Source organism: Choloepus didactylus, chromosome 8, assembly GCF_015220235.1.
Source record: "Choloepus didactylus isolate mChoDid1 chromosome 8, mChoDid1.pri, whole genome shotgun sequence".
NCBI classification, from domain to species: Eukaryota; Metazoa; Chordata; class Mammalia; order Pilosa; family Megalonychidae; genus Choloepus; species Choloepus didactylus.
The window spans coordinates 127709790-127735608 of NC_051314.1; the positions used below are offsets into that span (position 1 = coordinate 127709790).

The 25819-nt window shown below is 38.3% G+C and overlaps 2 protein-coding genes across 5 annotated transcripts in view; both read right to left on the minus strand.

Moving 5' to 3' along the window:
- Positions 1-2280: 2280 nt before the first annotated feature.
- RAD51AP1 (RAD51 associated protein 1) overlaps positions 2281-25819 on the minus strand; it is a 30178-nt gene continuing 6639 nt past the window's right edge. For 3 of the 4 annotated variants that reach the window (XM_037848010.1, XM_037848008.1, XM_037848009.1), the window contains 7 exons: positions 23919-24060; positions 21327-21436; positions 19873-19959; positions 19194-19343; positions 12971-13135; positions 9954-10103; positions 2281-4232 (listed from right to left, as the gene is read on the minus strand). In XM_037848010.1, coding sequence (XP_037703938.1) covers positions 4096-4232; positions 9954-10103; positions 12971-13135; positions 19194-19343; positions 19873-19959; positions 21327-21436; positions 23919-24060 — 941 coding nt within the window. In that variant the 3' untranslated portion in view covers positions 2281-4095. Of the gene's footprint in view, positions 4233-9953; positions 10104-12970; positions 13136-19193; positions 19344-19872; positions 19960-21326; positions 21437-23911; positions 24061-25819 lie in introns of all 4 variants that reach the window. The other variant, XM_037848011.1, reaches the window with a different exon arrangement.
- On the minus strand, positions 5644-7144 carry LOC119543259 (tax1-binding protein 3-like). Its single transcript, XM_037848012.1, has one exon. The coding sequence runs from the start codon at positions 6259-6261 to the stop codon at positions 5887-5889; it is 375 nt and encodes a 124-aa protein (XP_037703940.1). The 5' UTR covers positions 6262-7144; the 3' UTR covers positions 5644-5886.

Consider the following 25819-nt stretch of genomic DNA (forward strand, 5'->3'; position numbering starts at 1 on the left):
GCCCACACAAGATTACATCAAAGATAATGGCGTTTGGGGGGACATAATACATTCAAACTGGCACCCTGGGATTTGGGGGGGATGTTGGAGTTTTTTGCATGGGGTATGTATTATTTTTGTAACTCTTGTAAGTTTGAGAGTATTACAAAATTAAAAGTCTAAAAAAATATTGAGTTGGAGCAGGCCTAAGACCAAGGAATTTTGGTTACTGCTGGAGACTCCCTCAGGTTTACCGCTAACCTCTTGGTAAGGACTAAAACAAAAGGGGAAAATGGGGCTTACATCAACGAACCAAGGCATGCTGCGTTTCTGAAGACATCCTTCGAACTCCTAGATAATATATGCCTACCACATGCATATGAGCAAATCCCTCCAGTACTACTGGCTACAAAACATACTTTCTACCTTCTGAAGGTTTTGATTTAAATGGCTTTGCATATTTGCCAAGTTTTGATTTAAAGCCAAACAGCTAAGCTTGAAGTTAGGTTGATGATCATGACAGATATTTAAAACACGTTACTTAAGCGTTGAATGGGCTGATTCCCCTTTTTAAGGAAAAAATTTACTAGTATGGAGAATTACCCTAGAGTAGGAGCAAGTACCACCCTTCAAGAAAAGTGTGTATGATCCACACATACCTTCACCGGCTCTTGGGTCACGGGATTGGGTTCTGGTTGGGGCAAGCACACAGGCGCGCATGGGTTGAGCGTCAACATGCTTAGTCTCCACCAGCTGCTCACCAGCATGGGCTACCAAGAAGACGCGCAGCGAAAATAAAGGGAGTTGGATAGCTCTGCGCCCCAAGGTTTTGGCATCAGGGCTGGAAGTGAGGTTTCAGGGTAAGTCTTGGGAGTTCCCTAAAATCCAAGGCTCCCCACCCCGAACTCAGCCGGAGCTTGCGATGCAACGTTCTATTATTAACAAGGAAAGTACAGGATGCAGCTGTTCAGAGCAAGATCTAAAATTGTTTTTTCCATCTCTCCGCACCGGACCCCGCCTAGTTCTCTCCTCGCATCCATTCTCCCTTCTACTTTTCTACATTCTAGATCACCTTTCATCGTTTCCTCCCCCACTCCCACCACCTTCCCCCGTTGTCCCAGAGGCTCCTTCCCCTGGAAGGGCTGGGTCCTACCCATTTGGCTCAGTTTGCAGCAAATGGATTGCGAGCCCCTTCTGCCTCGCTTGCCCTTACTTTGTTCCGGTGGGGATACGTGGTGGGAGGAGCTGCATTAGGTAGGTGCAAACCCTCCGGCTGCTGCAGGAGGTCGATTAGTAATCTGGCCGGGAGAGCCAGGGGGAGGACCACACCCTTCCTTCCGTCGCTATAGAAACTATTCCTGCCCTTTTTGTGACTGAAGCTGAAAGGACTCGTTTAGCCTCTGGTCCGGTCCCAGTCCACCTTTCACACCAGCCCAAAGAACACATCTCCATTCCCCCTACTCCCATTCTCTTGCCCCAGTTCTTCAAAGACTAGAACAAGAACTCAACTAAATCTTGAGGATAAAGAGAATAAAGTTGGCCGAGCAGTCCAGATATGTATAATTATCATTCCCCTCCCCTCTCTTCAAAAAAGTATGTGACTAACAGAGGCACATAACAAAAGTTTAGGATACAATTTATTTACTCATCCAATGAACACTTTTGAGCACCTATCCTGTGCCAGGTGTAAGGAAAATTATAGAACGACAGGAACTTGACAAGAAGGAATTCAGGCTGGCTGAGGGTGGAAACACATTTAAATAAAGCTTTCTGAAGGAGTTGAGATTAGTCTTCAAGGACAAGTAGGAGTTAGTTATGTAAAGAAGGCAGCTAAGAACCCACATGAAGGACCGGAGCCATGGCAAAGCATGGTACCCATTGGTGGCAGCACTCAGTTTGGTATGGCAGTGGTCAAAGATACACGTGGGCAGCACAAGAAAGGTTGAAGAGGCAGGCAGGGACCAGCCAGATCGCAAAGTAGCTTGTGAACTAAACCAACGAAGGTGGACATATGTGGATTTTAAGCAGAGGTGTTCATGCTCAGATTTTATTGTAGAAAGGGCACTCTGGTAAAAATGGCATGGAAGGTAGACCAGAGTAGGTTAAGAATCAAGGCAAGGATGACTGCTAGAAGTAGTAAGTGATGTTTGAGTAAGGGATGGCAAGTAGAAGGAAAGAGCAGTTTTGAGAACTTTAGGAAATAGAATAGACCTTGGTGACTGGATATGAGAAGCAAATGAGTGAAGAGGGTACATCCTAGGGTCTTGCCTTAGGCACCTGAGTTGATGGTAGAATTTAACCGAAAATATAGGAGGGAAAAGATTGGGGGAGGGGAGATGCTGTTGAACTTAGTGACTTATTACACCCCATGGTCAATTGATGGTGAACAGGTCTTGTGTCACTAGCAGGATCTGGGGTAAAGATCCTGAGTGGGCAGCGATGGTCACATAAGTGACCACTGGAGTTTGACGTCACCTAAGCTTGAAAAATAAAGGGCAAGGAGATGAGAATGGAGCCCCAAGGAACTTGATATTGTGGTGGGAGTTTAGTAAGCTGCAAACTAATGAAAAGTAGGTAAGGAATTGGGCAGAAAATTACAAAAGCATGTCATGTAAGCCAAGGAAAGTGTTCTAAGCAGGGTATGATGACTTGGCTCTATGAGACGAGGTGAAAAAAATGTACACTGGATTTGGCAACATGAAAGTCATTAGTGATTTAAGCAAGGCCAGTTTTAACATACTTTGAGGTAATTTTCAAACAGAAAGAAACTATTTAATAGCATGGAGAAAACGGGTTCATCCAGCTGGCGCTAGATGATCAATTTACGATAAATGGTACCTAATACGGAGTATGCTCTTAAATAAATGTTTATTATCAAACTACACCATACAGAGTACCTCAATACTACATAACTGGTCAATATGTTTTTAAAAAGTGGATGGGGTAGGTGTGGTGGAATATGACAGTATAAATATACATATTAGATAATAAATAATGTACAACAGGAATAAGGCAAATACTCACTTTAATCATAGTCCTAATTACTTATTTTCACATTAACAGTTATTTCCATACACTAGGAAGAACTGAGCGAAGTATTATACATTTTTTAATGGTTAACGTGATTTGAAAAAAATTTATTAAAAATGACCAGAAGCTGGTTGAAATTCTCACCGTGAATATAAAATACACATTGCTATTTTTAGTCACAATGAATTCAGATCTCAGCTTCCTGGAAAGCTCTATTACCTAGTATTATAACAGGGACGACTAAGCACCTGATGACCACTCTCTAAAGCATTCGCTTAACATCAAGTGATTAAGAAGCAGCTTACCTCAGTTCACATTTACAACAAAAAAGCTAAAATTCCTCGCGAAGTTCTCGTTTTATCATGAAATTTAGCCAATCAAGGATAGGTGGATGTAGTAGTATCAAGGAAAAGAGTATCTAGAAACGTTTTCACTTTCGTTAAAGGTTTTGACAATGAAAGCTTCATAAGAGTTCATGAAATCTATTTGCTATACAATGAGTATCTATTTCTCAATAGGTGACACATGCCATACTATGGCAACCATTTTAATATGTAAAATAATTTTGAATTATTATATAAAAATATTTGGCTAAAATATGAAACATCTTTGCAGTAAAACTGACAATGTTGTTTAAGACACTTAACAAGATTTCAGAAATGTCTCCTGAGGGAAATGGGAATGTTTCTCTTGCCAGATAAACTCTGAACAGTTAAGCAACCATAAATGAGATAGTTAGAAAGGAACATCATGTTACTAGAAAAGAAAAGCATGTGATGTGGACTTCCTCTATGTCAAACTGACAACCATGACAACGACTTTTTATACATAAGAAAATACAAACTATGCTCTTCAGAAGGAAATGACGCTAGACGATAATTCTTATAAACCTCTTGTTGAAGTACTGAATAGCTACCTAGCTAGCTTTTCAGAGAACATAAGCACAAAATGGAGAGATCATTTCTATGACATGTTAAAGGATTCCTTTATATTACAATAACCTTGTCAAACCATAAGCACAACTTAAATATAAGCACATGTGTAAAACTGTGATTCTCTCAATCAAAGATGTCTTTGATACTGCACTCAGCTATTAGTGGCATTTGGATGCAAAGGTTTAACTCGTGCTAATCTGGACAAGCCAAGGCGGAGACTCTGACTTGGAGACTTAACGGACACTCCTGCCAATGGGCTGCTGCTGTTGCTGCTACTTCCAGATACCGCTGAAAGAAAACACATCACAGGATGCTGATGAAGTTAGAAATCTCTGAACAAAGATTAATTTACAAAACTGAAGAAGCAAAGGAAATAGCTAAGCATTATTCTGTTTAACAAGGTCTTTCAAGCCATAAACTAGATCAAAAGAATGGAAAATACTAAAGAGCAGAAAGAATATAGTATTGCCTATTTTCAAGCATGCCCAGAAGCCAATGCAACGACATCAAAATTTCAATAGTGAAAGCTGATATAGGAAAGTTGGGAGCAAATAACATTGGGTGTAAAGGCATAAAGATGTATGCAATTACAGGCATACCTAGGAGATTCAGTTCCAGACTACTGCAATAAAGCAACTATTGCAATAAAGTGAGTCACAGGAATTTTTTGGTTCCCCAGTGCACATAAAAGTTTACACCATACTGTAGTCTAAGTGTGCGATAGAATTATATCTAAAAAAAAAATGTACCTACCTTAATTTAAAGATACTTTAATGCTAAAAAACGCTAACCATCATCTAAGCCTTCAGTAAATCATATTCTTTTTGCTGGTGGAGGGTCTTGCCTTGATACTGACAGATGTTGACTGACCAAGGCAATGGCTCCTGAAGGTTTATCCACATACATGTTCATGGTTGATTATGAGTACAATTCTTTCTTCATGAAAAGATTTATAAAATCCCCATGTTTCTAATCATCTGATTTATTATTCTTTTTTTTTTTTTTTTTTTTTTTTTTTGACTCCAGCATGGTTTATTGGGCACAAGATGTCAAGTATGGGGCGGCATTATACTGCCTCACAGCCACAGGAACAAAAGTAAGGCTTGTTAACTTGCCAAGAGTAGTTGTTACCCCCGGATGCGAGTTAGTGAGCTAAATTCAAAAGCAGAATTGGCATCTCCAAATAGTAAGATAAAAATGCTTTGTATCAAAGTTGTGATTAAAAAAATACAAAAGTTAAACCCACAGGCATAGAGAAAAACAGCAATCCTGAGAGCTGCCCTGAAATGTCAGCCTTGAACCTCATCTAAATCCTGTAAGCAGGTGGATCCTGGGGAGGCCATTGCCCTTTGGGGGGGGAAGTGGGGGTGTGATGGGTTGACACAAACCTGCCCAGATTCTGTCCAGGTAAACCTTCTGTCCAGGTAAGCCTTCGTAGCACCTCTGGTAGTGAGTGTAGCAAGTCTCCCATTTGGGCAATGCAGGGACAAGCATGGGGCACAGGTGCTGCAGAGTTTAGATAAGAAGACAGGACCAAGCCCTGCCACCTGTGCATGCAGGGAAAGGCCCAGCCCCACCTGTCATTTTCCAGCTTTGTGGCAGCTCTCAGGAATTGGTGTTTCCGCACTTGCCCAAGCACTGCTGGGCAGCGGGGGCTGGGGGCTGGGGGCTGGGGGCTGGGGGCTGGGCCGGGGGTCACTGCAGGCCGTTGTTTCCAATCCCCAGTGTCCAAGGGAGGGAGCTGCTCCCAGAGCCACAGGCAGTGGTGGGAGAGGGGAAGGAGAGGGTGGGTCAGGCCTCAAGGACATGCCTCTGGGACCAGTTCCTGCCCTTCTGAGGTGGGGCCTGGCCCTCGGCAAACACCAGGAGGAGGGGCAGAGAGTAGAAGTAGTGTCACTGTACAAACAGGCAGCAGGCACTCGCTGGGGACCGTGGCAGGCTGCTAGGACAACATCGACTGCTGCACAGCCTTCTGCAGTGACTGCCGCGTCACCAGCAGACATACCACCTCCTCCGAGCGCTTGGTGAGCCGCTTCCTGGCCTGGTCGTGCGTGACCATGGTCATGTCCCAGCCATTCACCTGCATGATCTTGTCTCCAATCTGCAGCCCAGCAATTTCAGCAGGGCCTCCCTCAGACACCCGTGTGACATAAATGCCCTTGTCTGTCTTATCTTCCGAGAAGGGATTCTGGGAGGGATCCTGGTCAATTCCACCTCCAATGCTGAAGCCCAGGATTAAGTTCTCACCCTGACACAGCTTATGAATTTCAACTCTTTGCACGACGGCGGTGACCGGCTGGCCCAGGATGTAGGACATCTCGACCGCAATCCAGGTTAGCCAAGTCTGATTTATTATTCTTAATTAAATATATGTACCTTATTTTGATCAAATTTCTACAACAAGCTTTTCACCATTTAAAATAACATGGCTATAAAAATTTGAGAACTTATTACTTTTTTATCTTTTGAATTCTTTTTTGAGCATAAATTCCCAAGAGTAGTTTCTCGGTCAAAGGACAGGTTTATTTTAACGGCTCCTGTTACACTGTCCTCTAAAGAGATCATAAATTTACAATAAGTAATTTTACCGGCTACTTCACAACCCAGACAATACTGGATTTTGTTATTTTCTAGTTTGAGAGGTATGAAATAGTATTTTATTATTTTAATTTAATTTCCTTAATTATCAGTGAGTCTGAAATTCTCTTCATGTTCCTTTCTAATTGTATTTCTTGGGAGAATTGGTATGTTTATGTCCCTGGCTCATTTCCTGTTTGGGGTCTTGGTGGTCTTGCCATGTTTGTACAGTACAGGTAACAAACTGGCAAACTGAGAGTCCAATATGACTCTCAGATACATTGTTGGGTCCACATGGTGTTTTAAAAAGTCAACTTTTAAAAATTTGGAGATTTCACATTAAAATCTTGATTTCTGGCTTCTCTTGGGGGGTGGGGGCAGATCTGTAAACACCAGGCCCACATTTCCGCATGGAAATAATAAGATGGAACTGAGTAGCAGCTGTTTGCTTCAAACGGGGTGTGAGCTCTCAAGTCCAACACAATCTCCACTCACTCAAGCCGCATATGCAGGCCCAGTTCACTCATATATATGTCTGACCCCCTCACACACAGAGTCTCAAACCCTTGCTATGGGTATTTTGTGTTTCCTATTAACTCGTTATCCATCATTCCATTCTTTTCCTTTTACCATTTTGATTACGCTACTTTTTAATTTCTGTAATCATTATATCATTTCCTTTAAATTTCTTTTGCTGGGGAATCACAAATTATTTTCAGAAGAAATACACTAAGGATCTATTCTTTGAATGGTATGGCATTATTATTTCAGTAACTAACCTTCCCTCCTTTCCTTTTCTGCAAAACTTTTAAATCCTCATAAAGAATCTTAGAATTTTTAAATCAGAAAGGACTTTAGAGATGATATTAATTCCTGATGTTTCAAATGATGAGATGAAGATTCAGGGAAATTAAGTAATCGTGTCATCCATGCTCAGACCTAAAAACGTCTTTTGATACCTAGCTATCATTAGGGGAGTGACCACTGTGGATCAATCAAAAAAAAGGTGGGTAAATTTGGAGTCTTCGAAAAGGAGAGCGAACAAATGAAAAAAGACATACCAAGCAGAGGAAACTGAATAGACAGTCCCTGACAGAAGAATAAATACCATGTGTTTTGGGGTGTGGTAGTTTGGAGCTGTATGTATCCTAGAAAAACATGTTCTTAAACTGAATTCATTCCTGTGAGTGTGAACCCATTGTAAATAGCACCTTTTGAAGTGGTTATTTCAGTTAAGGTGTGATTCACCCCATCAAGATGGTTCTTAATTCTATTACTGGAGTCCTTTATAAGCAGAATGAAATTCAGAGAGAGAGAAAGCCATGGGAAGCAAGAAACTGAAGGTCAACAGAACCCGGAAGAGAAGGGCGATGCCAGGAGAGGCCACCATGTATACTGCTATGTGACAGAGGAGTCAAAGATCAAAGATCGCTGGCAGCCAGTCCAGAACATCAGTCTTTGGGAAGAAAACATTGCCTTGATTTAGGCTTTTTCCTGGCTTCAAAACCTTGAGCCATTAAATTTCCATTGTTCATGCCATCCCTTTCCATGGTATTTGCTTGAGCATCCCAGGAAACTAAAATAAGTGGACAAAAAAATGCATCAATTTCACTGAAGTAGGGGGCTCATATGGGTAAGGGAAAGTGCACACAGGAGGACTAGTTAGGAAGGCAGCAGCAGTTTAGAGACAAAATGAAAAGGCCCTGGATAAGGGTTTGATAATGCCAAGAAGGGGGAATTCAAGATTTCTTGAAGGATCAGTGAGACTTGGCTCTGGAGTGAAAGAAAACAAAAGAGAAGTCTGGATTGTAAGAGACAGAGGTTGAGTTTGCTAGGGTTTTGGCTGAATGCTGGAATTCCTGGGTACAATCCTGAGGCCTCAGACTGTGGAGGTCAACAGAACCTGACCAGATTTGTGGCCAGAAATACATATCAGGAATCTTAAATGCGCATACCCTTTGACACAGTAATTCTACTGCGAGGAATTTATCCTAAAGAAATAATCAGTCATTTGTGCCTAAGAGTCTCCTCCTGAATGCCTTTTTGTTGCTCAGATGTGGCCCTCTCTCTCTGGCTAAGCCAACTTGAAAGGTGAAATCACTGCCCTCCCCCCTACGTGGGATCAGACACCCAGGGGAGTGAATCTCCCTGGCAACGTGGAATATGACTCCCGGGGAGGAATGTAGACCCGGCATCGTGGGACGGAGAACATCTTCTTGACCAAAAGGGGGATGTGAAAGGAAATGAAATAAGCTTCAGTGGCAGAGAGATTCCAAAACGAGCCGAGAGGTCACTCTGGTGGGCACTCTTATGCACACTTTAGACAACCCTTTTTAGGTTCTAAAGAATTGGGGTAGCTGGTGGTGGATACCTGAAACTATCAAACTACAACCCAGAACCCATGAATCTCGAAGACAGTTGTATAAAAATGTAGCTTATGAGGGGTGTCAATGGGATTGAGAAAGCCATAAGGACCACACTCCACTTTGTCTAGTTTATGGATGGATGAGTAGAAAAATAGGGGAAGGAAACAAACAGACAAAGGTACCCAGTGTTCTTTTTTACTTCAATTGCTCTTTTTCACTCTAATTATTATTCTTGTTATTTTTGTGTGTGTGCTAATGAAGGTGTCAGGGATTGATTTAGGTGATGAATGTACAACTATGTAATGGTACTGTAAACAATCGAAAGTACGATTTGTTTTGTATGACTGCGTGGTATGTGAATATATCTCAATAAAAAAAAAATTTCAATAAAAAAAATGAAGAAAAAAAAAAAAGAAATAATCAGTCATGCTCACAGATTTCTAAAACATAAATAAGTTCTTGCATGAACTACTACAAATTTACAATACTTGTACAAAGAGTTATAATAGAGCGGTATATGGGGGGGAAATTACCTACTGCAGGCTACGGACTACACCTTAATATCCCTTCATCAACATTAAGAGGTGTACCACACCAATACCAGGGGTCAATAATAGCAGGGGATAAAAGGTATGGGGTGCTTTGGGTGTTCTTTTTTTGTGTGTCTACCTGATATTTTTCTTTTTGGAGCAATGAAAAATGGTCTAAAATTGAGTGTGATGATGATTGCACAACTAAGGGATGATACTGTGAGACACTGATTGTATAGTTTGGATGAAATATATGGTATATATTTAAAAAAATCTGCAGATTCAAAAAATTAAGGATATTTGTGTTTATTGTGACCATATTTAGAACACTGAAAAACTCCTGAACAATTTGGATGTCTAACAGTAGGGGAAAGGCTAAAAATAAAAAAGATGAATAAACACAGCAACTAAAGATCTTGGTTTTGGAGAATATGTAATAGGGGAAAATGCTCACATATAACATTTACAACTAAGAAAAAAGACGTCCCATTAGTAATTTGCCAAACCCCTGCCCTTGATCAGTAAATATACCATACCTGGTGGGACCCACTTAGGTCTCTTGCTTTCAGCTGAAGGACTGCACATTTGTAATGGTTTCCTAACGGCCACTGAAGGAAGAGAAGCCTTTTTTGGTGAAGGCTGAGATTCTGATTTGATGGCAGCTGGCGTAGAGTCTCCTGAAGTCACTTAATTGAAAAATATACATTAAAAGGTTTGTCAAAAAGGAAGATAAGGTTTAAGTCTAGTATGCACGTGCAGCAAAAATTATAAATATCTTTAAAAAATTAAAAAGGCACTATCACAAACTTGAAAAACTTATTACTCAACAAACATTTATGGATACGCTAACAACAGCCAACTATTTTGAACACTTTCATGGCAGGCAGTGTGGTAAGCCTATCACGTAGATTAACTTGAACCCTTACAACAGCTCTGATATGGGCATTATTATCCCCATCAGCAGATGAAGAAACAAAGACTAATCTGCCTGCAATTTGATAGCCAGTAGGTGTCTGAGCCAGTATTTGAAACCAGGTCTCACTCCAAAGACCATATTCATAATCACTACAAATAGTGCCTCATTGGTATGGGTCAGCAAGCCAATAAGTTAAGCTCTAGGGTTACAGAATGTTATGCATGGATCCTGCTCCCAAAGCATTTAGGATCCAGTCACTAAACTAGTGGGAAGGAAAGAGAAGTAAAGGAACGAGCATAATCTAGTGCAATGTGGGATGTGACACACTCTAGAGATGTTGTACAGTAGGAGGGGAACCTACAATCTGGGTGTGTATCTGTATGTGTTTAGAGTTAGTGAAGTGGGGGTGGGGAGTGTGTGTGTGAGGAGGGAATGGTCTGAGCTGAATCAAGGCTAAAGAGTAAAGATGAGTTATAAAGAGAAGTTTTCCGGCCAGAGAGAGTAGAGTACAAAACCAGAGAAGGGATGAAGTTCCAGGACCAGCTACAGGTTCAGCTGGCTGGAGCAGGGATAATCAGGGGAGGAAAGGAGAAGAGCTTTGCATACCATATCAGGAGCCTGGCTGGTGACAATCATGTATTAATTTTACTCAGGAGTGATTTGGATTTTAGAAACATCTTTCTGATGGTCATGTATGGCAAGCAGGCCACTTAGAGGGCTATTATGGTAACCCAGGGGAGAAGCAATGAGGGCCTGAACCAGGGTGAGGAATGGAGGGAAAAGCAACAGACTGGATATGCTTTAGTAATTAGATGGGGGTTGGGGTGTGATGATGAGATGAAGAAATAGTCCATGACTGGCAAGGTCCTGTCCTGGATTATTTAACCTTCCTGAGCTTGATGGTGCCGTTTACCCAGAGAATACGCACAAAAATAGGAATACGTTTTGGTTCTTTGGGGGTGGGGGAAAGGAAGGAGGGAAGAGCAGGAGAGATAATTTAGGGAAATTGGAATGTAAGTTCACTTTCAGATAACACTTGCTTTGAGATACTTAAGGGGTATCCAAATGCAGATGGATATGAACATTTCGGGTATATATTCTTAATGAAAACATTTGTAACCTCTAACCTCTAGATCACACTGACCATAGAACTTTCTGTGATGATAGAAATGTTCTGTATTTTGTGCTGTGCAATATGGTAACCGCAACACTATATTTTGTGCTGTGAATATGTTACTTTCCATGGCAAAGGGACTTTGCAGATGTAATTAAGTTAAGGATCTTGACATGGGGAGATTATCCTGGATTATCAGGTTGGGCTCTAAATGTAATCACAAAGGTCCTTTTAAATCAAAGAGAGAAGCAGGCAAGTCAGAGTCTGAGTGATACCATGTGAGAAAGATCCCACCATTGCAGACTTTGAAGATGAAAGGTGCCATGAGTCAAAGAAGGCAGGTGGCCTCTGGAAGTTAGAAAAGGCAAGGAAATCAATTCTCTCCTAGAGGCTCCACAAAGGAACGCAGCCTTGCCAACCCAGTGGGCTAAACTTAACTTTAGCCCAGTGAGACCCATTTCAGTCTTCTAACCTCCAGAACTGCAAAATAACAAATATGTGCTGTTTTAAGCCGCTAAGTTTACAGTTATTTGTTACAGCAGTAATAGGAAACTAATACACAGCTTTATCTCTAAACCCTTTCATTTAAAAATCTAATTTCTGGAAACCAGATGAATTTTTCAATTTAAAAAAATGCTGTAATTAAAACCTCATTGATTCAGAATTTTAGTAAAGGGAGAAATATGACTCACTCAGCATTTAATTCAATTTAATTCTTAATAAGTGCCCAGTAACATGTTACTTGAGATGAAAGTAACCCTTACCATAAATAAATGGAAGTCTGAATAACAGAACTTACAGTTTCAAATAGCGTATATATTTAAAAACTTAGACATAAAAATGGATACCAATAAAACAAACCCAGTTAATAGAAGTTATATTTTACAATAATCCATTTATATAGTATAAACTCAAAACAATCTTGTCTAACCTTTACGCAAGCAACAGGTATCCATGTTCAAGTTGTCACAAATTCCAAAAGTTTTATTGTAAAAATGGTTTCTAACAGAATTTAATTTGGGGGAAAAAGGACCCTGAGCATGTGGCAAAAGAGCTCTCAGATCAAAGACAAAGTCAAGGATGAAAACAAGCAACTAGGAGCAGGCAAACCTTCCTGTTTAATTGCCCAGAGAGAATGGCGTCAGAGCTTAGGCTTTGAATGGACAAACTGTGTTCAAATTGTAGGCCCCCACTTATGAGGTGTAAGAATTCCAACAAATTATTTAATCTTTCTGAGCCTCCATCTTCTCATTAGTAAATTGCAGATGATACTAGCTACCTCGGAAGGGGACTGTGGGCACTTAAGGGAGGTGATACATGGTGAGTGGTGGCCTAGCTGGTGGGGCTCAGTACTCTTGCTGCTTTTGCTCCTTCCCACCTCACTTGCTTTCTTCTGTGCATCTTAACTAGAAATGGAAATTGGCAAAATGTTAAGGAGAGCAAAGGTGAAGATAAGAATAACCCAGCAAACTAGCCAAATATATTTCCTTTATAAAATTATAAATATTTTATACCAAGCTTACCCAATGCATTACATTTGGATTTAGTTTTCTTTTCTTTCTTCTCTACTGGGGATTTTACCTTCACTTCTTTCTTTTTAATTTCTTTAGTTTTACTTTTTCTCATAGTGAACTCTTCATCATTATCTTCACTCTCACCAAAATCAGAATCATCCTCAGCATCTTCACCTGAAACAGAAGATTGCAAACTTCATCTTTGTTCTAAAAAGTGAGGCTTCTCCTGCCTCCACTTTATCTGTGGATTCTTGTGCACCTTTGTGCCATGCTGTTTCAGTGGGTGAACGCTGCAGTGGGTGACAGCAAGGATGCCTGGGTTTGACTCCTGGCCCTCCATTTACATGTTGTGTGACTTTGGGACAGGTCACTTAACTTCACTGTGGTTCAGTATCGTCATCTATAAAATGGGGGTAAGCTTAATATTTACTTATATCACAGGGTTGTTGTGCAGATTAAATGAGTTAATATCTATATAGCACTTAGAATAATGTCTGGCACATAGCAAGCAAAATTTAATTGTTTGCTTTAACTGTTACCATTATTATCATTCCGGTCAGTAATCTTTACTTCAGATGTTGCTAGTTTAACTCAGTAACTGTTGAAAAGAATGGTAGGGTATGGCGATAGCTAGTCTTTCAAAATGATGACTTCTATGGTAATAAGAGTATAGCTTCCCTGAATCATATAAACTGCAACATTCTAAAATAGACACCCACTGGGAATTGAGAAAAGACCAACCGTACCATAACTGTCTTAACTGATAATCCTATATCTGATTTCATTTGGGACAGACCTCTAATTTCCCATAAACTCTTTTCTGTACTGCATGGGATGACATAATCCAGTGATGTAATATGGAAAGTAGCCGCAGCTGCTCTGGAAAAGAGCATGGAGACTATCTGAGAGTTAAGCAAGGATCCTGTTTTTTGGCAGGTTAGTACTCGAAAATCAGGCTCATAAATAATAAACTCTGAAAACAAAGTGTAAATAAGGATTACTATAACCATACAAAATATTTTTATATTTTTTAAATTATAAAAATAGTGCATGTTTATTGTAGAAAATGAAGACCATACAAAAAACATATTAGGGCAAAAAAAACGCAAAACATTCCCTAACTCCACCACTCAGACATAACCACTGTTATCCCACCATAGATAACATCTGCCTATCTATATGAATTAATATATTTTATATGAAAAGTAAAAATATACATGAAAAATTTCAATCATACACGACAGAAGATAATAAACCACCACCACTCAGATTCAACAATTACCAATATTTTGCTACATTTATTTCATATAATCCTTTCCCGCTTCTCTTTCTTTTCCTTTGGGGAGTATTTTTAAATAAATCCAAGGAATTGTGTCACCACAGTCCTACATACTTTAGAATGCATCTCTAAAAAACATGGACATTTTCTTACATAACAGTGCCACCATTATATCTAACAATATTAACAATAATTCCTTCTATCCCATCCATATTAGTCTCTTTTAACAACAGCAGTTACCCTCTTTCTTTTTCCCCATGCCTCTGACTTGAAGTAAATAGGTCAATTGTCCTACATTTTGTATTTATCTGCTTTCTTCCTCATGGTGTCGTTTAATTTCTTCTATTTTCTGTGAGCTTGTATTTTGCTCCCAAAGCTCAATTAGATTTAGGCTCAATTTTGTGTGTGTGTGTGTGTGTGTGTGTGTGGCAAGAATATACTTCATACGTGACGATCTGTACTTACAGAGTATCACATCAGGAAGCATGTAATATGTGGTCACCCTACTCCTAGTTGGTTCAGTTGGTGCCAGCCTGAATTCTCCACTGTGAAGATCCTCATTGCCCTTCCATCAATGACCTCAGCCTAAGTCACCTGTCTCATGCTTTGCAAAATTGTGACTTTCTTATTCTATCATTCTTTCACACAAATAAAATTTTAAAGACAGATAAGAGTAATCAATCCACATATTCATGTAATTGTTACTGTGCTATAGAAAATTGGCCATACAAGTCCAGCAGATCATATGAAGGCCATTATAAATATTATCTTGCAAAATCAAATAATTTATTTCTGGGGTCCTGAGAGGATCTAGGTTCAGGGAGGAAGTTTCTCCTAAATTCAAAAATATAACCTCTAGGAGGACAAAACTTCCTATGTCTCCAAGAGATAGCCTGGTATCGCATGTGTGCAGTGACTCAGAAGTCCTAAGGACTCTCTTGGCTGGAGAGGATAAATGGCAGAAGCTGGCTATGACTATTTAACATGCCTGTCTAGAGCAGGGGGTCCAAGTAATCTTCATCAGTCAACTGAAACAGTGATTTAAATAAAACTGGGAGACAGGAGGTAGAGGTCCTAGAGTTCCAAGTCATTAACATCCCATACCAGAAAACCCAGAAGGCCCAAACACTCGGGTTATGAATTTTGGGAATATTTAGATGGCCTTAAGAAAAGCCTTATGTTCTCTCCAATTTTCTCTTTTCCTTCCCTACGAATGGTCACAAATGATCCTTTCTCCTCTCATCTAGGGCTAGCCTATACAAGGGGAAACACTGAAATGTTACTTAAAGAAAAGCACCCTACTCCAAAATAACTCCCAGGTGTCTGAAATGATATCAGTAGCAGACTCAACTATAATACACAATCACTTCTGAGGGGACCAGAGATGTTGTTAGCCATTCTTGGCTTGGGGTGAATTAAAATAAACTGACAGCATTGTTTCCTAAAGTACACTAGGCATAAGAAGGAATATGTTTGTCTTTTAATTTAAAGTAAGGCAGGCTTGATGGAGTAGCTTACTGAAGAGTTTTACACAATCAGAAGACAGTACAAAGACTTTTGCATTTTGGGGCAAAGGGCCGAAGAGGAGTCAGAAAGTTGGAGAGGCAAAGAAAAAATGTTACCTAAAGCTTAATTTTTGTTACCCACACCAGAGACCAAATAAATTATCATCACCTCAGCTACTGAGCTAGCTCCCTGGAAAAACTGAAGAACTACTCCTCAGGGCTGGGCCACAGGGCATTTTAAAGGAAGACTGGCCATATTTATAGTTTGATGTAAACCATCATATTTATCAGGAAAAAAATAGACCTAGAAAAGCATTCATTATATTCCACAAGTAATGCAAGAAGATAAAGAATATCTAATACCTCTCAGAATCTATGAATTTTTAAGTCTCTACTACATAAACCACTAGCATTGTTCTCTTTCAACGTCCTAACCAATCTAATATCCAAGAAAGATTCAGACATTCCATTTATATTGACAAATCATTTTTCTCACAACAGCTTCCAGTTGTGATTACTATCCTAGTTAACAATGATAACAACTCTCAACATAAGAACTCACCACAAAATCACCATTTGACAAACCACATATTGCACAAACAACTTAACTCCAGGTCTTTATCTAAAGGAAGCCAGAATAATTTTTAATTAGAAATATTTTTTTGCAGTCCTCAGTTCAATTGGGCCTTCATTTCCACCAAACTCACCATTGACATTGTCAAATCCATCAATCAATTCCCATTTTTATCTGTTCATACCTAACAATTCATTTCCAGCATAACCTCAGAAGGATTCATATTTTAATAAATTTTTTCCTTTCTATTTTCATGTTTTCTGTATCCTAAATTATCCTTCAACTGTACTGAACTTGAAAGTAAAATCCTCTGTCAGAACTATGGCTCATACTTCATCTCAAAGATATATGCTTATGCAGAACTGAGTAATAAAAAGAACACGGAACCAAGTTATTTACGTTTAAGAGGAGAGGGATGATTTTAAAGTCACTATCCAAATCATGATTTCCATAAAAACTATACTTCCATGCAATGATTCTGAGGTTACTTGAAGTTGGGGTGCAAATAGTGCAATGTTACTCTTCTTTAATGTCTATCATACCTCTAGAAACATCAACTATGAATTAGATAAACCCAACAAACAGAGCAAGTAATTTCATTTCCAAATACATAGCAAACTTATTAACCGTTTATTAAAGATAATCTATTTGGTTAGCATGCTAAGTAGACTTGTAATTTGTAATTTAAGAATTTCTTATTGGTTTTTCCAACAGGCATGTACCAAATAACGATATTGACCTTCTGGAGATGCTACAATCATTATCCTTAGAAAAGACACTTCAATTGCCAAAGAGTTGTTTTGATTTAATTGTGTGTGTGTGGTGTCTTTTTTTTTTTTTTTGGTATTAAGTAACCTTAAGTTGGGAGGCATTTAGGCCATGCACTACCATGCCTTTTGAAGGTATTTTCTTTTACTGGCTCCTCCTTTTCATTGCTCCACTTAAATCAGGATTTCTCAAGGTCAGATCCACAGATCACCTGCCTTGGGATTATCTAGGTCAGGTACAGGGCAGGCATTGGTTTAAAGGGCCTCTCCCGGAAAATCAGACTCTTTGGGAGGGGGGGCCTGAGAAGCTGCATTTGAAACAAGCTCCAAAGGTGATTCTAAAAATCTGAGAACTACTACCTATAGAACCAGTATTTCTCAAGATTCCTCCCTCTTCCCTTCCCAGGCTTTATTGTCCAATATCCCAGCTTAAATGTTAATAATTACTTCTTCCCTTTCCTGAATTTATGCCAAATAAATGCTTAAAACCAAATTCCTTCTCTTAAACTGCAAAACTCCAGTCCTCAGCATATTTTCCTTATTGTGGTTAATAACGTTTCATCTTTGCAATCATTCAGGTGAGGAGCCTTGATGCCATGGCTAAGTTTCTTTTTCTCCCACCCTCCCCAGATGCCAATTCCTGCTATTTTACCTCTGCCACATCTTCCACATCTAACCCCGCCTATGCTCCTGCTTCTATGCCTCCTGTTCACAGCTGGAATCACTTCTTACTTACAACACAACAGTTTGCTAACTATTTTCATGCTTCCTATCACTTCAAATTCATCCTTTATACATTTCTAGGTTCTCCTCCTAAAACCGAGGTCTGCCAATAAGATCTCTGGAACCCTGGTAGTTCCACCAATATGCAGAAAAAATTCAGTTAATACTGTACCAGTTTGTATATATTACGTCCCCAAGAAAAAGCCATATTCTTTGGTGTATTCTTGTAGGGGCAGACATATCACTATTAAGTTGGAACCTTTGGATTAGGTTGTGTCCACAGAGATGTGACCCACCCAACTGTAGGTAATAGCTCTGATTGGATGATTTCCATGGAGGTGTGGCCCCACCCATTCAGCATAGGCCTTGATTGGTTCACTGGAGCTCTATGAAAGCTCAGACAGAAGGAGCTCACAGCCAGCTGTAGCTGAGACAAACATTTTGAAGATAGCCATTGGAAGCTGATGCAGACATTTTGGAGAATGCCAATTTGAAATGCAACCTGGGAGCAAGCAGATGCAAGCCACGTGCCTTCCCAGCTAACAGAGGTTTTCCGGATGCCAAAGGCCTTTCTCCAGTGAAGGTACCTGATTGTTGATGTGTTACCTTGGACACTTACAGCCTTAAGACTGTAACTGTGTAACCAAATAAACCCCCTTTTATAAAAGTGGATCATTTCTGGTGTTTTGCTAAAAGGCAGCATTAGCAAACAGGAACAAATAGCACTTTCTCAATTTTAAGTTTTATGTTTTTTTTCATTGTTTCAAGCCTTTGGCATATATTTTAATTTCTCCCCTTTTTAACCAACAGGTCATTTTTATTAACCTACAAACATGAAGGAAATATCACCCATAAGAACTCTCTTCCTAAGGTCACTATGACTTCCAATCGCCCTAATTTCAGAATGAGTCTGAAAACACCTGTCATAATAAAATATGTTATCATACCACTTCTACCTCAAAGTATTTAATGAAGTCCTACTACCTACAAAAAAAGACTACACTTCTTTGAATGCATCTGAGACCCTCCATGATTTAGTGCCACACTGTCTCTAGCTTCTTCGACAACATTCTTTCTTGCAAGCCTCACTGACTCCTTATGTACACTTGTCTATTCCATTGTTTATGCCTTTGTATCCATCAGGAATGCCTTCTTACTCCTTTAGTTTGTAAAAATGCTACTCTGTTTTCAAGGCATGTCTTAAAGGTTGCCTCCTAGACAAAGCTTTTCCCCTAAATGACAAAGATAAATTTTAACTATCCTGTGTGTTCCTCAAGTTTGCACAACCCAAATGTTTAGCACAGTGCTTTGCATACCTTAGTGGCCTCCAAGGACTTTTTGCTAAATCTCCATAGAATTAATTTTAAAGCAGGATATAACTTACTAGTTGCAAAGTCTGGTTCAGAGTCATTTACACTATCACCATCACTGCCTTCCAAAAGAATCTTCCTCTGTTGTACCATAGCTTTAGATGCTGCTTTTCTTTTCCCTTGAACATCATGAAAATCATCTTCCTCAGTGATCTTATCCAAACCTTCAGAAGAGGCATAAAAATAAATGGAAAACTTTTTGAGGCACACAATATTTCAATAACTGCATAGTTGATTTCTATTCTATCTGTTCTTTTATTTGTCCAGCTCCACTCTTCCCTGCTTCCGGTAACAGGCCTAGACTCCCAACCACATAACCCAATCTGGATCAACCATAGTACATCATTCCTCTGGCAGCAGAGTCTGCTGTAAGGATAATTCAAGACCCAAAATGAGAGTCTTTCCCCAAGAATTTTCAAACCGGAGCTGGCAAGAGGCAGCCTCTGTCTTCAGTGGTCAATTGCTGTAGAATAGAAGCCATGGGCAGTCATGACCCTTTACCACAGAAAAAAAAGTGGGTCTGTGATAAGAGAGAATAAATATAACAAACAAAGAAACAAAGATAAAGAAGTGAAGAGAATCTTGACAAACTTATAGACCCTGGTTTTGCCTAGAATTTCAGGAATATAAACAAAAGTTTAGAAAATAGATTGTTGATAAAAAAAAAAAATATTATTAGTATCAAAAACTTACCTAAGTAATTGCTGGCTACACTGCAGTTAGAGATATGAGAAGACTTCTTCACTGTTTCTGTTTCAGTACTGCCACATTTTCCAATGCCTAAGTATAAGGAACAAGAAAGAAAATTCAGATGCACCTTAATCAAACAATGTCAAGAAATAGGAAAATTGGTGCTAAAATGTAATAGCATCTAGATACACATAAACAATCCAAACTCAAGCTGCATGGTGATTTTTCTTGCATAGGCTGGCATACGGATAAGAATTTGGGCTCTGAAATCAAAGAGAATTAATTCAAATTCAGACTACCACTTAAACTATACAGCCATTGGCAACTTGCTTATCCTCTTTAAGACTTAATTTCTCCATCTATAATATGGATATAAGAACAGTGCCTCACAGGGTTATTGTGGGGAATTAAATGAGCTCATACATGGAAATTAATTATCACAAGTATCTAGCACATAGGAAAGTCAATAAATATTAGCTATCACCACTGTATAGGCAAATCCCTGCTTTTACTAACATAAGCACTCTCCAATCTTTATAATAATCTTAAAATGACCTAACATATTTTAAAAGGCCTTTCAGTCATAATTGGTACTACTAAACCCCAATGCTATAAAGTGCATTAGTCAATGAGAAGTGGTATTTCCAACGAAATTCTGTTATATGTGCTATAATCTTTTATGAGGGAGACGAGTTTCATTTTTCTTAATCGTAGATAGAACACATGACAATTCTCTAAGTTTCTTTGATTTCTTATTACTAAAAGGCCCCCTAATTATGTGTCTCATTTATTTTTAAAAAGGAGGGAATACTGATAAATGACAAAACACCTATATCCCTAAATAAGATAATGGGCTAAACTGTCCCCCAACTTAAAAGAATTTAAGTTAAAACAATTTAATCCAAAAAACATTTTAGCAGTTTGAATATCTTTTCTAGGAATAATGATTTCTGTCTCTCCAGAATGTCAAATATGGGCATCTGCTACATAGTTGCCAGAAAAATCAAGGGGAAAAATTCACAGAGAAATCCAAAGTCCTAAGTCTCTTAAGTCTACTGAGCTTGTTAACCAAATTAGTAACTTTAATCTTCATAAATAATAAAAATTACCATCAATATATCATGCTCAACTAATTTGGATTTGGAGAAAAAAGCATATGTATTGTTAGGCACAATTCATTTGTCAAGAAACTAAATTTTCACTGTATATCAAGATATAATTTGAACATCCAGGCTCACAGTCCATGTCCTCAAGCTTACTTCTGATGTTTATAGGTATATATGTGACTTAAATATCTGAATAAAGAAATGAGTCCAATTGTACCCTCTGCAAATTGCTCTATTAGTAGCCCAGAGTTTTCAAATTATATTCTTTCCTCTGTGAAGACCTATGCGAAGAAATGATTACAAAAGCAAGAAGTGGATTTTAAAAGATAAATATGCAGAAAGTAAAGTTACATTCATCTTGAGACTCCTGTCCATCAATGGTGACTGTTGGAATTTCCTTCACTGATAATGCTAGTGCGACTTCTAAGCTTCTCTTGTAGAGCTTGTCATCTAAAGCCATCCTAAAATAGACACGCAAATAATAAAGAGTTTTTAAAAATATAAATCTCAACTAAAGAGCAGTTTGTTTGTCCTAAATTATTGTTTAAGAGTTGTTAACCTCACAGTAAATGTTTTTAAACAATAATTGTCATTAATTAATGATAATCATTCATTTTGATGGTAAAACTCCTCAAACGTAAAAATGTCATGTTAGAGCTAGCATAACAGGTTTGAAACAGAAGCGACATCTGGCCTTGTATTTGCTGTTTCCTTTAACTGTCATGTCTCTCCTTACTGTGTCTACTTGGGAAGTACCTGCTCAACCTTACATAGAGACTGGGTTCAACCTTCACTTCCATTTAGAAATCTGAACTGATCTCCCCCTTTGACTGATATTATAGCTTATATTAAATTTAAATTATTTCTTTTACATCTGTCCCTCCAATCTAGACTATATTCTGCCCTCTTTCCCCTACCCCCAAATAAAAACTCAAATATTTTACCAAGCACTTATTGTACAAGGCACTTTACTGTATGGGATGCTATTAATGCCCCCAAGTAGTCTGCAATTTAAGGAGGGGGTGGGGAAATATAATTATCCTATGTAAGGCAGACTATAATAAATCCTATTCAGGGAAGTCAAAAGTGCTATGAGGAAGAGAAATGAAAGACAAGACACAAGGAAAGGTTACATGAAGGAAGAAGCATTAAAATGTACCTTGTAGGATTTATTAATTTTTTAAAATACAGTTTTAATGACACATGATTCACAAACAGTAAAATTCACCCTTTTAAAGTATACAATTCAGCAGTTTTGGTATATTTACAGAGTTGTGCAACCATCACCACTATCTAATTCCACAGTGTTTTAATCACCCCCAAAAGAAATCCCACATCTGGTGGTAGTCACTCCCATTCCCTTCTCTCCCCAGCAACCAATAATCTACCTTTCGTTTCTATGGAATTTGCCTACTCTGGACAATTCATATAAATGGGATCATATCCTATGTGGCCTGTTGTGTCTGGCTTCTTTCACTTAGCATAATGTTTTCAGTATTCATCCACGTTATATTTATCATTACTTCATTTCTTTTTATTGCCAAATAATATTCCATTGTATAGATATTCCTTTTATTTATCCATTCATCGGCTGACAGACATTTGGGTTGTTTTTACTTTTTGGCTATTATGAATAATGTTGCTATGAACATTCCTGCACAGCTTTCTGTGTGGACATATGTTTTCAGTTCTCTTGGGTATATACCTAGGCTGGGTTGAGTGGTAACTCTATGTTTAACATTTTGAAGAACTGCTATACTGTTTTCCAATGTGCCTGCAATATTTTTCATTCTTACCAGCAATGTACGAGGGTTCCAATTTCTCCACATCCTTGCCAACACTTGCTACTGTCTGTCTTTTTGATTATACCCATCCTAGTGGGTGTGAAGTGGTATCTTATTGTGATTTTTTTTTTTTTTTTTTTTTAATTTATTACAGAATCCCACCAAAGTTGCACAGCAGGTAAGCAACAGGGACAGGATTTGAACCCAACAGTTTAGGTGCAGAGTCTGGATTTTGTAACCACTAGGCTACACTGCCAATGTCTTCTTATTGTGCTTTTGATTTGCATTTCTCTGATGGTTAATGAAGTTGAGTGTCTTTTCATGTGATCACTGGCATTTTTTATATCTTCTTTGGAGAAAGAAGATTCCCCATTTTTAAATTGGGTTATTTCTTTTTACTGTTGAATTTTAAGAACTCTTTAAATATTCTTGATACAAGTCCCTTATCTGACATATGATTGCAAATATTTCCTCCCATCTATGGGCTGTCTTTTCACTATATTTAAAATATGGTCAAGAAACTCAAAAAAAAAAAAAAAAAAAAAAAGGAAAAAGGTAAAGGGAATGATATGAGGTTTCTCTGTTAATTAACCATTTTCATAGTTGTAGCAATAAAATATCACATGCTCATTTGTTCCTCTTCTACCTGTCTCCTCCCTTGTACTGTTTAGTTTTGGGCCTCTCAGGACTTCCTTCCTCCATCCTCCCATCTTCTTGATTCCAGGGTTAATCTAGAAACTATAGGACTTTCTCACTGTTAGACACATCTCAACAGGATAAGGAGAAAATATCTTTTCTTTGGCTGCAGAAAAAGAAGTGGTTTTAAATTTTGTAAAACTGTCCTAACAAATGTTATTTTTAACAAAATAGTCTTGTAAGACCTGAAGACTTCAAAGACAAGTGCTGGGTCCTGTAACCCATAACTTCTAAAACTTTGTAATTCTGATTGTTTTAATATTTGAATCGATATTTCCTTATATGCTTGTGAATTTTTTTTTAAGTTAGGTAGTCAGAAATGGGTTAATAGTAGTCCCTCTTCTCTTACATGCACAAAATAAGGCCTGATCCTGCTTAGGTTCTTATCTAAACCAAGAGTTCAAATCTATACCTCTGAATTAATACATCTAATGATATATATTTAGTATGTCTTACCTCTCACCTTTTTCTAGTGTTTTTCTCCTGTAGTGGGCCATCTTCTTTCTCAAAATCCTTCAATTTAGGTTTTGATTTGTCTTGTTTTATCTCTTTTTGTGCTGTTTTGGGTTTCTTGTTTAAAGGTGCAGTTGAAGAAATAAAATCATCTATTTATGTGTGAATTAAAAATAAAAGAACATATGAAACAGTTTTTCTGGATAAGAAATAAAATTATTCCCTTAGCAGTTGATAACCATTACACTGTGTGTTCCCGAAGTTTTAAAGGTCAAGCAAATCTTTTAATTTCCACAATTGAAAAAACATTGTCAGTGAATTGTTTTCCTTTATTTTCACCCATGCTTTTTCAACTTCTCTTTCTTTAAGTGGCCTTTATTTTTTTAAAACATCAATTTATCAAATACCAATTCACTAAAAAAACTGCAAAGGCAATTAAGCTATTATATAAATATTAAAGAAAAAATGATTAATTAAAAACTGTAAAACTACTAAAGATATTATTAAAAGTTCCCTGGAACATTCTATCATATTGAAAGTTAGCAAGAAATGGTTTTTATGAAAACTTCAAAACCTAGCCAAATATCTTCTTTTAAAGGCCCTGTTGGGGACTGAACCATGCCCCCCACAAAAGACATGCTCAAGTCTTAATCTGCATTCCTGTGGGAATGAAAATAGGACTTTGAAGATGCTATTGTAAGTAAGGGTGTGGCCAAACGGAATGAGAGCGGGCCTCAATCCAATATGGCTCTAGACCTTATAAGTAGAGGAAAATGGACGTGGAAGTTGAAGCCAGAGGTCAATGGAAATCAGAGGGGCAGACACAAGGAGAGAGAGAGATGGCCACGTGACGGAGGACTGCGGGAACTCTACAGACTCTGGGAAAAAGCGAGCCCTGCCGATACCTTGATGTTGGGCTTCTAATCTGCCAAACCATGAGACATACCTGTTTCTTAAGCCAACCAACTGTGTGTTATTTGTTGTAGCAGCTCTGGAAAACTAAGACTTAGTACATTAACTAAGCTAAGGAAAGTAAAAAGCATCAGAACATGGAAGAGAGAAAGGAGCTCCTATTTGAGGATTTTTACAATGGTAGTAATTTCTCTTTACGTTAACACAATGACCTTTCTATGAACCTACCAAAGTCAGTTTTTAATTTCTGGCAATGGGATACTCTTTTTCCATTCCTTTACTGTTTCTCACAGGTTTTTCTGTCTAATCTATCCTCAGATATGAGGTAGTTCTCCTGTTGATCTTCACAACATAAAAACTGCTGCCGCAACTTTTAAACACATGCATAGCACTTGTAAGCATACCTTCATGGTACATGTAGTATTAATCACATAATTTAGCATTTATTAATATACATTGTCTTTCTTATGCTTCTCCATGTGGGAATAGAGTAACTTTTGTGACTCCCTGCCTTCACAGTGCCCAAAACACAACTGGCAATTTATAAATGTTTGGTGACAGACTGATGACAGCAATAAAAAGCTAGAAATTATATTCTACACTATTTTCTCCCAAGCCTAAGACATACTTAAGGCTATGCCCAAAGCAAAAAACACAATCTTTCACACCTAGGAGTTACTAAATATTTTGACTTAAGGAAAACTCTGATGATCTGAGGAAGAACAAAAAAAACCTACTTCAAAGTGTAATATAAGCTAATGAAATGCTTCACAAATTTTCCAACCAACGTTCCCTTATAGCAGAGACAAGTAAACATATAACCCAATATGGTATAACTTAAGCCTAACCTTTCTTTGAGATCTTGTTTTATTTTACAATTAATGGGAATTTTACATCATATCCTGTAACCCATGTGTGTTTCAAAAAGAGTATGTGCCTTCTTGGGGGAAAAGGGTAGAAAGAGATAAACCCCAATTTCAGAAAGATAAGCCTAGAGTA

Coding starts and splice junctions, on each gene's coding strand:
- LOC119543259 (XM_037848012.1), bottom strand. CDS start 6,261: ATGTCCTACATCCTGGGCCAGCCGGTCACCGCCGTCGTGCAAAGAGTT.